Raw genomic sequence first — 14,873 nt, 5'->3', positions numbered from 1 at the left:
GGGCCGGCTCAGTGGCCCTTTCTCCATTCCCACCCTGCCCACCCTCTTTCTCTTGGGCAGGACGGTCCCAGGGAAAGGTTCACACCCCCAGGCTACTGAGTGAGTGGTCGTCTCTGGCACGGAAAAGGGCCAGGCCCTGGGCTGGGTCTCAGCCCAGAGAACACACGTCCAGGGTGCCTACACAGACCCTGAGTCCTCCATGAGAGGACCCATGTGCGTGCATGCGTGCGTACACGCACACCACACCCTGTACATGTCCTTGTACACCTGCATCATACCCATGCGTGTCCTTATACACACACACATACCTCTCTCTACCACCTGCATGAAATACATACACTATACACAGTGACCGTTTACACAAGCCTTGTACACGTGCCTGGAATCAGGCCACATAAGCAGGTGACACTTTCACCACGTACCCGCCTACTCCACGTTTCCACGCTGCCTCCCCCCCCCCCCCCAGCGCTCCCCCCAGCACAGACTTTCCCCGACAGGCACCCACACAGCCATGTTCCCCGCACACACTCACACCCTCCAGCTCCCACCCTCCACGTAGCACCACGGGGAGCTCCTGCCGCCCACTGCTCCCTATGCCGGGTGCCAAGAAGGGAGGATTCATGAGAAGGAATGAGGGCTAGGACCTGAACACCTGGAGGGGGTGCTCAGGACACAGCCAGCCTTCTTGGAATTGATGGTGGAGGCATCTGTTGACAGACCAAAAGGGGGGCTGGGCCCCAAAGGGTCCCTTCCTCCTCCTCCTCCTCTCCTCGAAGCCCTCAGCCAGCCCCATGCTGTGGGCACGCCCAGCCTAGGAACTGCAGACGAGTGTAATTCAGTTTCCAAACTGTTCAACTGACAATTTATTTAGGCCAATTGGCCATCCCGCCTGCTCTGCATCGCTGACTCCACATGGATTGACTCGAACACCGCACACCCCCGCCGGGCAGATTTAATTAGACGGAAAAACTGACCTGAAGCCTCTGGGGGCCTGGGGCCTGGACGCCAGCCAGGGCTCCCCTGATTAGCCCCGTTGCTTGAAGGCTTGCCGAGTCCCACAGTCTTCGCTCAGAAGGGACCAAGTCCAGCCCTCACTTTGCCGAAGATGACACCGAGACTCAGAGAGGGGAAGTAACTTGCCAAAGTCCCACAGTGAGAGCGCGGCCAGACCAGAATGTTGGTCCTTGCCCACATTACAACCATCATCTTGGTCCTGGAACACCAAATTGCAAGAACACCGATCCCCACGGCAAAGCCCTGAATGGTTCTGAAAAACAAGTACAATTTTCTGAAGATGACTGTGGCATAAATAATTTAGAAATGAAAGTCCTAGCACATAGTGGTCATTTTAATAGATAAGATAGTAAATTGCCTTCCTGACTATGGTTTCAGCAGAGGGGTTATGATAAAAATAAGTCGGTGATTTATAAAATATCTTAAGTCAACAGATCGTTAGTAGGTTTGTCTGACTTTACAGCCAACAGCCTTACCGCCCTGGTTACTATAGAAATAGGATGCCTTGCTCTGTTGCCATGGCTACCACTTTCTAGAACACAATTGGTGGGTCTCTCATGGTTTGTGATTTGGTTCTGGGGGAAAAAAAAGCCAGAAACTACCAGCTTCGGTTTATGCTGCATTACCAAGAGATCTTGCCTGTGTTGTCTTAAAATTTCACAGAGTGGTCGTTGAGGGACCAGGCTGAGTGACAATTACCACTGGGCTGCTGGGGAAAGCTCTCTCTGTGCCCCCTCACCAGCTCGCAGCCCAGGAGGGACTGGCTTCACAGCTGGCCCGGGCCCTGGCTGTGGGGCACGGATGCAGCAGGAGTGGGCCGGGGAAAGGAGCCAAGGTCTGCTGGGTGGCAGGAAATCAGGAAGCCTGCTGATGACGAGGCCTAGGGATGGGAAATCCAGAAGCCGACACTATCTGAGTAGGGAGGCAGGCTGAGGGCACGGAGGAAGGCTGAGGAGGCAGAGGCGTGGTGGGCTGGAGAGACAGGCACTGAGCCAGTCATATGCCGTGGGGCTGAAGGGGGCCGGGGTGGGGTCAGCTGAGCAGCCATGCCTGGGGTCTATTGTATTCCTAGTGGGTGTGCTGTGTGGTGGCTCTTCTGCATTGTCTGTGTGCTCTGAGTGTATACGCGTGTGCGTGCTGTGTGGGGGTAGCGGGGTGTGCGCCCTGCAGTGCAGCGCCTGGATGGCCACGTTGGGTGCGTGGCGACATGGTTGGGTATGCTCCATGGGCCCCTGTGTTCTGTGTGTGTGTGTGTGGTTGGGACTGTGCTGTAGTGTGTGTGGCCACATGCATGCACAGTGTGTGTGCTTAGGTCATGGGCGAGCTGTGTACTCTGGGTCGTTGTGTGTCTGTGGTCTCTGAGTGGCTGTTCCATGTCCTCTGGTGACTGGGGATCGGGAGGCAGGCGGCTCCCACGGCGGGCAGCCCCTGCTCTTGCCTGCAGCAGAGACGCCCTCCCTGCCAGCGCCCAGCTGCTCCAGGCCCTCCCGTCCCCACACACGTCTCCCCTCTCCCTCTGGCTGAGCTTCTTGAACAAGTTGGGATCACTCCCACCCTGCCCTCTCTGGGTCTTCCAGAAAGTGGGCCAGCGGGGGATGCAGGCTGGACCATCCAGTGCCGCTGTCAGCATTGACTCCCTGCGCAAGGCGTAGCCGCAGCCCGGGCTGCTGTAGCCCCAGGCACGACCAGGTCCTGGGCGAAGAGGCCCAAGAACCGTCCCGGCATTGGCTGGGCCCCAGCCCCTGGGTCCAGCCCCCCCAGCTCTGTCCCTCACCGGGGACGGGCATAGCCTGCCCTCAGGTAGTCTGGCCTGTGGGTGTCAAGCTCCCAGATGAGCCACTCAGGCACGATCAGGGCCCGCTCCCCAGGGCGCAGGGCTGTGTTTCTAGACCCAAGTGCTGAGGCCACTCTAGTGGTGGAAAGAGCTCAGGCTCTGGAGCCAGAGAGATTTGGGTCCAAGCCTCTGCGTCCTCGCTAGCTTCCAACCCTTGGTCTAGTCCTTGAACCTCTCTCAACTTGGGCTTCCTTTGCTGGCACAATGGGGCACGACCACCTGTCTGACCAGGTGGTGTGAGGATTAAAGGTACAGAATAGGTCCTTAGCTTGAGCAGCTTCCTGTTCTCTCCTTCCTGTGCTCGGGTTCCCTGAGGCCAGACAGAAGGGAGCCTCAGACTCAGCTGGGTGTGAGCTCTCGCTTTGGCTGTGCACCGCCGCTGACCTGCTAGTCTCTAGGCTTAGGAGGATGTCGCAAGCCAGGGGCATCTTCCTCCACAGCCTCCTAAGGGCCCACTTGAACCTGGGTGTTGCTGGGGCTCTACCTGTGTCAAAGGACCAGGCTGCTGGCAGCAAAGGCCAGAAGGAAAGCACCAGGAAGTCAGGCAGGGCAGGAGGCCTGGCTTTCACCTCTCTGGCTTCCCTGGGGAAGAAGTCCTTGTGTCTGGCTTGAGGTCCGGCTGCTGCTGCCCATGGCCCATCCCCACTCCTTTGGCTCTAGAGCCCAGAAAGGAAAGAATCTAGACAGGACCTCCACTGATGGCTGAGAATCAAGGATGTTTTTCAACCCTGATTTTTAGAAGACCTGACCTCTTCCTGGGCCTCATTTCCCCCATCAAGACCTGCCCTGTGAGAGGTGCAAATGGGATGAAAGCTCTAGGGGCCTGTGGGGCCACCGGGGAGTGAGAAGGCTCCAGGGACATCAGTGCCCTGTCTGGCCTGTTCCCATGTACCTCCCCTGAGCACTAATGAACCAGGGTTGGAGACAGGCTCGCTGTCCTCAGGAGTGAATTTAGAGGCTCCTTGGGGGGCTTCATCTGCTGCCTAGAGGAGCCTCACCCAGAGAAGATGTCCCAGAAGAAGGGCTACGTAGTGGGGTGCTGAAGGATGAGGGGCTTTTCCAGAGAAAGATTGGCAGGACCGCTCTCTGGTGGAAGGAACAACAGGTATGAAGATGTGGCAATGGGGGACCCGGAGGCGGGGGGTCAGAAATGGCAGAGAGTTGCATGTTGCAAGAATGTTGGGCGCATGGAAGATATGGGACAGATTAGGAAGGTGATGCCATCCATGGCTGATGGGGCAGCGAGGAGGGGAGGTGCCTCTTGCTTTCCGCCATGGCCCAGAGCCGAGAGCGGGGGGTGCAGTGGCCCTACTCTTGGCATCCCTCTGTCACGAAGGCCAGGGGAGGGGGTATGGCTGGGGGCCTGCCCATGGGGAGTATGGGCTGTGAATGCCACCCTCCAAGGTGGGGCTCTCCAGAGGGAATCTGGGGACAAATTCCCAGAGGACAGGGGTGTTTTAGGTCCAAGAGTTTTGGCAGCTCTGGTGATGGGTAAACTCGGGTCCCAAGTGGTAGTCTCTTTCAGTTGCTTCCACTTTGCTCTCCTGGTCTGCCTCTATGGTGACCCAGGATGGCACTATCTGGACCCTTACAGAGCTGTTTCTCGAGTTGGAGGACCTGGGTTAAGTCCCGATCCTGCCCCACCTGGCCCAAGCCTCACCCACTTCACAGAGCTGATGGGCCCGCCTTTTCTGTCCGCTGCATTGCACTCATCATCTCTGTGTGCGTCCTTTACCCTCAGCTGGGCCCGGAGCTCCCTGGGGGCTGGGCTGAGGCTTTATCCCCTCTGAGCTAGGCATAGCCTGGTGCTTGATGAGGAAGGAAATGTACAAAGGATGGGAGGAAGGCGAGGGAGAGAGGGAAGGAAAAAAGAGAAGGGAAGGAAAGAATGGATGCATGCATGTTAGATGGAAGAGAAGGAGGGAAGGAGGAAGGAGCAAAGAAACGAAAGAAGGAATGGAGAGAGGAAGGATGAGTGGATGTGTGGATGAAAGGGAGGTTAGAGAGGATAGGAAGAAGGGAGGAGAGTGGAAGGGAGGGGAAAGGGAAGGAAGGAGAGATGGATGGTGGGTAGATGGATGATGGATGGATAACAGAAAGGAGGGATAGGTGGATGGAAGGAAGGATGCAGAGGGAGCACGACTGTTAGTCTAGAACAAAATTTTTGACAAGTGCTCAGTGCTCGAAAGCCTACAGGACTTTCAGCAAACCCTAGGGATTGCCTGGGGCAGATCTCTTCCCGATTCTGGGCCTCAGGCTCCCCATCTGTAGCATGTGGTGTCTTGGACCAGATAATCCCTAAAGGCTGCTATTATGTTGACAGTCTGAACTGCTGACTTTGTCCCTCCCCCTTACCTCTGCCCTTCCCTCAACCCAGAATGTGACTTGGAAGGTCCACATAGTTCTTGGTTTCTAGGTCTCTTCTGGGTTGGGTGCCAGGTCCCATGGCCAGGTCAGCCCAGACAGGGCTATTCTGGAACCCAACCAGGTGCGGAAGGGCCCCGATGCAAATTAAAGAAATTGCTAGGAGCAGCATAGCTGCCTCCTGCTGACGGTACGGAGTGAGACTGTGGCACTCCTTGGAGTGATCTGGGAGGGCGGCTCTGTAGACTGCAGGTGCCGCCTATTGCAGACTGTAAATGGCAGCCTCAGGGCTGCCTCCAGGAAGATGGCCCTGTTCCGGCCACGGTCTGTCTCAGCAAAGCTGAGAGAGGGAGGGTCTGGAGGGAAGGGGAGCAGCAGGAACATGCAGGCAAGAATGACCGGCTGGGCCCTCGGAAGAGAGCTGATTGGCTAGGGTCCCAGCTGCACAGGGCGCTGCCACAGGAGGCCATGGTGTGTTCGAGTTCAGAGGAGCCCCGCCGGAGGCTCTAAGGAAAGAGCTCGCCTGGAATTCAGGCTGAGAAGGAGGGTCCGAAGCTCAGACAGCTTCTTGATTCTCCTTCCTTGGGTCCCCATGTGTGCTAGGGGCTTGAGAAGCCCGAGGGGTCATCAGATGGGGCCACCAGATGGGGCCACCAAACCAAATTGAAGGGTCTCCTGAACCTTTTTCTGGGGTCTCAGGGCCAGCGCTGGTGGTTCTGGACAGGCTGGGTTGCTCTGGCCATTTCCTTCTCACTGATGGGGTCTGAGAGAGCCTGGAAAGCCCCAGGACTGCAACAGCTTCCTCTGCCTCCCACCCGCACCCCTGTCCTGGACTGGCGGGCAGCAGGAGAAAAGCAGACCCTATGGTCCATGGTACCTTTGAGGATATCTGGTCCAGTTCTCCTCCTGGTGCCCAAACCAGCAACACAGTATCTCTACTTGAATACCTCCAAGGATGGGGAACTCGCTTGCAGGTTGGGCATATGAGTTCCTAGGAGGATAGAGAAAGCAGGTGAAAAAAGAAGTCACGTAAGGCCCTGAGGCAGATAAATGTCTTTAGATAGGATAGAACCTGAAAGAGAACCCATAAGTGAGGTACAGCTCCATGAGAAGGAGAATGAATAGGCTGGAGTGGAAAGGAAGAAAGATGGGAGGTGTGGCCTGATCCTATCATAGCTGCCCCCTCTCATTTCTTTGCCAACTTCAGCTCCAGCAAGCTGGGTCACTTTTATTAGGGTGGCTAAATGCTTTAACCAATCCCCCCGCCGTGCACCCAAACCACAGCAGTTTAACACAGTAGGAGTTTATTTCCCACTCATGCAGTAGCTCCACGAGGGAATTTAGTGGACTTTTTTTTCAGGGTCCCAGGCTCTTTCCTTCTGGTGCTACTGTCGGTCCCTGGGGCTTTAGCATTTGCCTGGCAGTGGGGGGAAGAGCACTGAAGATTGAGCAGGAAAGTTGTATGAGCCAGGCCCAGCATTAACGCACACCCCTTTCGTGGCCTGAGCTCAGCCACATGACCCCACCTAACCCAAGGGAGGCTGGGAAATATTGTCTAGCTGCACATCCAGGAGGAGTGGAACCCTGTTTGTGAAAACAAAGCAATCCCTGCCACAACCTTTCCATTCCTCGAGTTTCCTTACCCCGTGCCCTGAGGAGGGAAAGGTGGGCTGTCAGCTTGGCCCGTGTTGGAGGAGGGGTCATTGCGCATCTTCCCTGGCCTGGCCTCTGACTGGCCCCAACACAAGGGCGCCCCAGGTTTCTCTGCTCTGGGTGGGAGGACCTCCCCTCTGACACTTTGTGTTTCTGCCCCACAGTACGTGGCCTTTGCCTCCCTCTTCTTCATCCTGGTCTCCATCACCACCTTCTGCCTGGAGACCCATGAGCGCTTCAACCCTATTGTGAACAAGACGGAGATTGAGAATGTCCGGAATGGCACGCAGGTGCGCTACTACCGGGAAGCGGAGACGGAGGCCTTCCTCACCTACATCGAGGGTGTCTGCGTGGTCTGGTTCACCTTCGAGTTCCTCATGCGTGTCATCTTCTGCCCCAACAAGGTCGAGTTCATCAAGAACTCACTCAACATCATCGACTTTGTGGCCATCCTCCCCTTCTACCTGGAGGTGGGCCTGAGTGGCCTGTCCTCTAAGGCGGCCAAGGACGTCCTGGGCTTCCTGCGCGTCGTCCGCTTCGTGCGCATCCTGCGCATCTTCAAGCTGACCCGCCACTTTGTGGGCCTGCGGGTCCTGGGGCACACCCTCCGTGCCAGCACCAACGAGTTCTTACTGCTGATCATCTTCCTGGCCCTGGGCGTCCTGATCTTTGCCACCATGATCTACTACGCAGAGAGGATAGGGGCACAGCCCAATGACCCCAGCGCCAGTGAGCACACCCACTTTAAGAACATCCCCATTGGCTTCTGGTGGGCCGTGGTCACCATGACAACACTGGGCTACGGAGACATGTACCCACAGACGTGGTCCGGGATGCTGGTGGGAGCGCTGTGTGCGCTGGCTGGGGTGCTGACCATCGCCATGCCCGTGCCCGTCATCGTGAACAATTTTGGGATGTATTACTCCTTAGCCATGGCTAAGCAGAAACTACCAAAGAAAAAAAAGAAGCATATTCCACGGCCACCGCAGCTGGGATCTCCCAATTATTGTAAATCTGTCGTAAACTCTCCACACCACAGTACTCAGAGTGACACATGCCCGCTGGCCCAGGAAGAAATTTTAGAAATTAACAGAGCAGGTAGGAAACCTCTTAGAGGCATGTCGATCTGACCTTTCACTTTTGCCCCCTGTAGCGATGATTCCAGATTCAGTCAGACTGCTTCCTTAGTTCCGTGGGTGACCCCGGATCCCCGCACTCAATCTTGAGGTGTGGAGCCTGGGGGCCCAGGGAGATGCTGGGCAGCCAAATTCACCAGGCGAGAGCCAGCTAGAGGAACCTCGCTGGTGGCTCTGGGTAAGGAGGTTGACGTGCTGGTCTCACGAGGTTCTGAAGAGACGACATGGCCCTTGAGGTTGCTGAGGACTCTCTTAGCAGGAGCCCGGGGAGCTGATGCTCGGTGGGCAGGAGTCCAGCGTGAGTCTCTGACTCAGGCCACTGACCTGGTGTCCGGGCAGGGCGGGGGCGGGTGTGATTTGGAAATGGCAGGCAGCTTCTGATTTGGTCTTTACACAGCTCCCTTCAGGCTGTGCAGACGGCACAAATGGTGCATGGGATCTGGCAGGAGGGTCCCTGCAAAGGCAGTGGCGAGGATTCTCACCCCCAACAGAGCCTGTCTCCATAGCTGAGTAGAATTCGTGCTCTGATTCCAGCTGCCTAGCTCCGGGTGCGTCCTAGGAGACGCCTCTAGCCCTCCGTAACAAGCTTACTTCCCCCATAGCATGCCGAACCAACTCATCTTCTACCACCACTCTAGAGTTTAGCATTTATCTTTAGAACCTGTCGGAGTGACTCTAGCTTTCACGTTGTCTGTTTGGGTTGATGGTTGAGTGGGAGTTTCCGATGGCCTTCTGATGGAAGCGGCTGGTGAGCGAAGGACTGGGGGCGGGCCACCACCCCGGGCAGCTTAGACGAAAGCGCTACAGACCAGCAACCACCTCCCACCGAGGGTTCCCCCCACTTCCAGCGGTAGGGACTGCAGCAGCAATACATGACACCCCAACCAGTGTACAACCACTTTCCCGTGACTTCAGTGGGGGCGGGGAGGGGGGAGGGGGAGGGCGGGCATGAAACAATACTAGTCACCATGGGATATATTCTAATATTCCATGGCTAGTGGTTTGTTATGGGACTATCTCAGTTTTATGAGAACCTGCACATAGCACATAAAGTTGATCACGGGGCTCTGGTCCGAAGATATAAAGCCCATAGTCTACCTCTACCCATGGAATACCATCGACTTATTCTGTGGACACAGGGATTTCAAGGGAACAGATGACCCGGAGAAGAATGCAGCAGTGAGCTGAGAAGGAGCGTGGGGTGAGGGAGGCTGAGTGAGTGCTGGCGTTTAGTCTGTGAAGGACAGCAGCCCTAGATGAGCAAGTTTCCCCTGGTTTGGGTGGCCTCCCCCAGCGTATGATTGATTCTTCCTCCTTGCTGATGCGCCCTTTGCCAAACCACCCCCATCCCACTCCAGATCTGGCCTCATCCCACAGCTGTGCCGCCCGGAACAGTACCCCCAAGGCCCACCTCTCTGTCCGTGGGGCCTCTCCAGTCCCTTCTCTTGGCCCCATATCCTCCCTTTCCTGGGACTCCTGTAAGCACCTGAGAGGAACTTGATTAGTGTCCTGGGCTGGGCCAGGCAGTGGGCAGGGGTCTCAGAAGCTGGAATAGGGAGCCTGAGGCAGGGCTGCGCCCCCCCGGCCCACGCATGGCTCCTGCTTCGGAAACCGGCGTCGGCTGGTGGGACGCTCCTGCCCCACCTCTCTGCTGCGGACTAGCCAGCTCTTTGACCTCGGAAGCTACCGTCATGGCGAGGAAAGCTCCTGGGGCTCTAGGGGAGGGTCTGGGCTGTCCTAGCCCCCAGCTCTACTCCAGGCCCCAGGAGGAAGAGCTGAGCCTGAGTGGCATCACCATGGTGCTACTTGGCCATTCTGTCACATCCTCCCCAACACTGGCTCTTTCAGGATTAGTACCCCAAGCATGGGTGCCCCACGCCAGCCTGTCAGGGATCCCGGGTCCCTCCAGTCAGGCACAGATTGTCTGCACTCCTAGACAAAGCCAGTATTCTCCATGTGCTAAGGGTGCATGCACACGCACAAACATGCATGCACACACGCACACGCATGTGCACACAGTGCAGACGTGTGTTCTGGCATGTACACCAGCTCGTCCCAGGGACAGAAGCCCTCTTCCCATGCTGCAGCAGACCTGTGAAGCCCGTGCACTCCTGCTGGACCCCAGGCCCCACAGCCATGGCAGCCCTGCTCCCGGGGGCCTCTTTGCACTGGCCCCAGGCCTCAGGGACCCAGAGCTCCGGCAGGAGCAGCCTCTGTGGCTGAGAAGGTGTTCTGGGCTCTCCCCAGCCTTTCCCCTCGAGCCCAGATGCCAGAATCCACCTCCCGTCCCCACATTGGATCTCCACCCCCTTCCCAAGTATACTCACTTGTCCTCCTGGTGCTGTTTTAATGCCCATACCCATCCACTCGGGGCTCCGAAGCCCCCTCTGAGCTCCACCCCTCGCCAGGACACTCCTTCCTCCAAACGTGGTGTGTGAGCCCAGGGTTAACTGTTACTGAGAGGGCTGTAGTCCTTAGGGAGTACCCCCCCGCCGCGCCCCCTCCCAGTCTCTGCCTCCCCGAGTCCCTTCCCATTCACCTCCTTTCTGCTTATAGCTATGCACCTCCATGGGCCTGGGGCCAGGGTGCCTTTGTGAGTGAGTGGGGGAGGCCAGAGGCAAGGAAGGCGAATGTGGGTGGAGACCCAGCCCTGCAGGGGTCGAGGGAGGTGAGATGCAGCGCCCAAGCCTTTTCCAGGCTCACTCCACCCCCCAGGGCAGTCAGGTGGCCTCAACAAGAAGCCTGGGGCTCTCCATTTCCTCTTAGAACTTGGATGGGGTTGGGGGGGCCCACACATAGCGTTCTGGGCCCTGAGGGCACCGCCCCCAGCTCCAGCGAGGCCTCCCAGCCAGGCCAGCAGCTCCCTCCCCTGCCCTCCACCTCTGTCCTCTCCCGCAGCCTCAGGTCCATGTGTCTGTGAGGATGATCTGGTCTTTTCCGTTGTGCCATGGCTGGCATGGCCTCAGTGTGTGTGTGGGGTGTCCTGGGGGCTGTAGGACCTCAAAGGGGAGGGGGATGCCAGGAGAGCACCCCGCATCATCAGGGTCTGATGGCCCAGGAGGAGTCGCTCCCCTTGCACCTGCAGATGGGAGCCCAGGCCACTCGCTCTGGGCAGCTCAGAGTGCTCCCTCTGTCCTGCCATGTCCATTCACGTGTGTCTTGTCCATCTCTGCTCCTGTGATGTGGGTTGTTCCTCTGTGGTGCCACGTCCGGGGCTGTGGGATCCACCATAGGCAAGTGGGGGGCTGGCATGGGGGGGTGGTAGCCAGACCCCCTCTTCTGCCCACAGGCACACAGAACAGCAGTGAGGCCCCAGAGAAGACCGTGCCCGGGACCCCTGGGAGCTACCAGTGCAGCCTCCGGGGCACCTTTGGGGTGGGGGCGGGAGGTTCTCCCCTGAGCACGTGAGTCCGGATGGCCCTCTCCCTGCCCCCACCTTTCCCCTGCCGGCTGCAGAGGGAGCGGAGCGGTGCTGGGCCGGAGCAGGGAGACTGACATGACTGGGGCAGAGGTGACCAGGAAGGGGTCGGCGGGCCCTTGCGCATGAGCGGATCAAGTGTCTGCTCCAACGCGGGGCCAGGGTGGGCAGCTGGGGTCCATGTGGGGTCCGCGTGGCCCCCCAGTGGTCTGAGGGGGAGGTTACAGAAAATGATGCAGCTCCGAGGGCCAGGCCTGGTGTTCTTTTCTGTGTTGTTCATATTCTCTCTTTTTCTCTCTCTTCACTAATCATGTTTCTCTCTCTTTCTCTCCTCGTTTTGTTGCATGACTTGTGCCGGTTCTCGTGACTGTACTCTGCTCGTGTCTCTCCCAGACTGTCCCCAGTTAGCCTGGGACTTTTTCCCTGAGCCCCTCGCTGGGCAGACCCCTTGGAGCTAAACCCAAGGAAATGCCCAGCAACCCCCCACCCCGCCCCAGCCCTGTGTGCGCCCCTGGTGGCCGCCGCTGGTCTGAACAGTAAGTACGTTGGCGGTGCCCAGAGACCAGGGCGGAGAAGCCAGCCCTGCTGGCCGAGGGCCCTGACACCGGGTTCTCCTTGCTCCAAAGTTTAAAAAAAATGACCCTCTTGCGGACGCTCATCTATCTCAGCCCATTTCAAAGCCTGGAAACCATCTCTGTGAGCTGCTGCCCATGCTGCCATTTCATCATCGCAAGCCCATGGGTCTAGAGGGGCGGAGGGGCCCGGGGCCAGGGGAGGCAGGGCTCCCATGTTCTGGGGAGCAGGTGGGAACCGAGGCTCCTGGTGGCCACCTTATCCAAAGGACGGGGTAACGGCAGGAGGGTGGGGAGCCTTGGGTGAGCTGACCCTCTGGCCTTTCCCACGCATTCCCCCAATTGAGAGAGTCGGCCCCTCCTTTGTTTCCCTCTCATCCAGCCACCCCTCTGGAGTTGGAGAGGGAGAATGCTCCCAGTTTCTGACAGCACCTCAAACCACAGATAAACCAACAGCCCAGGGAGGCTGGCTCCTTCACAGAGCAAGACCTCAACTCTTCCAGTTATAGCCCCCTCCTTAGAATCGAGGTTGATAGAAGCAGCAGGCCCAGATGTGTCTGGTGGTGGCGGGGGGGGCGTCTCTTGAGGGAAGCAAGGGTACAAAGCTCACATCCACCCAGGGATCCCTGATGGTTGCCCCTGCTCCCATCCCCTGCAGGGAAAACCAGCCCCCACACGGGACCCTTTAACAGCTGTGGGAGCTGGATGCTCCAGGGGCGTGGCACGGGGGTGGGGCAGAGCCATTGGTGGGGACTCAGCACTCAGAGCCTGAGGAGAGGTCTCTGCCACCCACCTCTGACCCACCCCTGGGCAAGAACTGTAGGTTGTAGCTACCTCTACTGACAGGCCAACAGAGAGACAGCAGGTCCTGGCTCCCCTCCCAGATGGAGATGCTGCCTGCTAGGGCTTACGGTTTTCCCCTTGCGGAAAATTTGTGCAGGGTGCTATGGGCCCCGACTTCCACACCCCCATCCACATTCTCCTTCTTCTGCTTCCCTCCCCTCTCCCCAACCAGCCTCTTCTCTCAGCCCAGAGAGGGAGGGAAGCCAGGTGCCAGCCAGAGCTGGGGTGGGGGCAGGACTGGGCGTGTCTGTGCACCCAGATGTGTGCCCAGGGCCACGCCGCAAGTGCTAGGCGGCCCCCAGACCCCAGGGAGGCCCCAGCCCCCGTTATGTGGTGTCAGAGTTACCTTAGTAACTGGGCTTTCTGGCTCAGAGTAAATCGGGGAGTGAAGCCCCTGGGATTTGTCAAGAAACGCACTGTACGTGAAATGCTTTGCCATCTTGTATGACAGACTTTTTTTTTTTAAGTTCCAAAATTATGATGGGATTTTTTTTGGATTTGCTTTATGAATAAACCTGATTGGTCCATTTCTCTTTTGACTGACTGCCTCTTTGTAGTGACATGATGTGCACACGGGCCGTGGTCCTGCCCGCGGGCACACGGAGCATGTGCCCGCGGAGAAGGATCACCTCTGCGTGTAGTTACATGATGTGAACAGGGTCACGGAAGAGGGTCAAATCGGGAGGAGACTGCCTCCAGCTTTTTTTCCCTTTTAGTCTCACAGAGACCCCCCCAACCCCGTTCCGTGGTCCCACTCATGTTGGTGCCAGTCTTCCCTGGAGACTCGCACCCTAGGTGAAGTCTTTGAGAAAGCCAAGGTGCCCACCGTGGGGTCTGAGTTGGCTCCACCCTGGCCAGGAACATTCTGCTCTGAGAGCCCAGAGCGTGGGTCAGGCTCCGTCCCCAAGAGTGATGGGTGGGGCCGGAGGCCACCCAGAGTACCTCTGCCAGCTCCAGAGGCTTCCCTAGCGCTGCTCCTGGACTTGGGAGAGGGTGAGCTCCCTGCTGTGGCCACACCTTGCCCCCACCATGTGTCCCCAGACCTCCTCCCAGGTTCCTTCTCAGGCTACCACAGAGCCCAAGACGCGTCTTCCCCACCTGAGTCCATCAGCTGCTGTTGTCTTTACACATCCATCTGCTCTGCTTTTCGGGGGATGCTGCTGAAAGGAGACGGAGGCATGGGAGCCCGCTCCCAAATCATGGCTCGCTGTCACCGGCTCATGCAAACATCCCTGTTGTGCCTATGCTCGCTGACCGGGCCTGCTTGGCGCAGAGCGGGGTGGGCGGCCCTGGCTTGATCTGAGTGGGGATCGGAGCGGACCGAGTGACCAGCATTAGTCTGTGTGGCGGATGGAGCAGACTGAGTGGTCAGATTGGGTCTGTATTGGGGACAGAGGAGACTGTGCGACCAGGCCGAGTCTTCATGGGGGGCAGAGCATACAGAGTGACCCAATTAGATCCCTGTGGGATGCGGGCCGGCTGTGTGATCAGGTGAGGTGTGCATGGGGGTCAGCGTGAAGTGAGTGATCAGACGGGATCCAATGGGGAGTGGGATAGCGTTGATGGACAGGGTCTGGATGGGGTTAGGGACGCCTGAGCTGGATAAGAATGGGAGGCAACCAAGCTCTGGTCAGCAGCAGAGGGGTCAGAAAAGGCTGCCTCTCTAGACTGGAGTGTTTCTGTGTGTCTGTCTGTCTTCCCCCTGAGCTCTGTGTCTGGCCCTCTACCCATATCTGCATCCACACCATCGTGTCTCATCGGCCGGCCCCGGGCCCTGGGCCCAGCCCCCAGCACCGCGCTTGCTGGGCCCGCCAACTCATCTTTTTGCAAACTTTGAGCAAACCCAGGAAGTCCCTCCTTTGCAGCACCGTGGGCGGCCCATAGGCTGCCTGAATGAGCCGGAACCCCCAGCCTCGAGCCTCCCTCCATGGCCCCTCGCTTTTCCGTCCTCAGGGATGGGCTGCCCTTTGCCAATGCCCCACCTCCGGCCTATTTCCCCCTCCACTAAACAGTTTTCAGTGTCTCAATAGCTTCTGCTT

At 58.0% G+C, this 14,873-nt stretch overlaps 1 protein-coding gene across 2 annotated transcripts in view; it reads left to right on the top strand.

Moving 5' to 3' along the window:
• The window catches only part of KCNC1 (potassium voltage-gated channel subfamily C member 1), a 42,917-nt gene that overhangs the window by 24,641 nt on the left and 3,403 nt on the right, over positions 1–14,873 (top strand). Inside the window, exons 2-3 of one of the 2 annotated variants that reach the window (XM_054586023.1) lie at positions 7,030–7,963; positions 11,291–14,859. In XM_054586023.1, the coding sequence (XP_054441998.1) occupies positions 7,030–7,963; positions 11,291–11,409 (1,053 nt within the window). In that variant the 3' untranslated portion in view covers positions 11,410–14,859. Of the gene's footprint in view, positions 1–7,029; positions 7,964–11,290; positions 14,860–14,873 lie in introns of those variants that run through there. The other variant, XM_054586022.1, reaches the window with a different exon arrangement.

This window comes from Pteronotus mesoamericanus, unplaced genomic scaffold (assembly GCF_021234165.1).
Source record: "Pteronotus mesoamericanus isolate MK-2021 breed Mesoamerican mustached bat unplaced genomic scaffold, CSHL_Meso_final contig_90, whole genome shotgun sequence".
NCBI classification, from domain to species: Eukaryota; Metazoa; Chordata; class Mammalia; order Chiroptera; family Mormoopidae; genus Pteronotus; species Pteronotus mesoamericanus.
The sequence above is the reverse complement of the archived record's forward strand: the minus strand, read 5'-3'. Positions and strand labels throughout refer to the sequence as shown.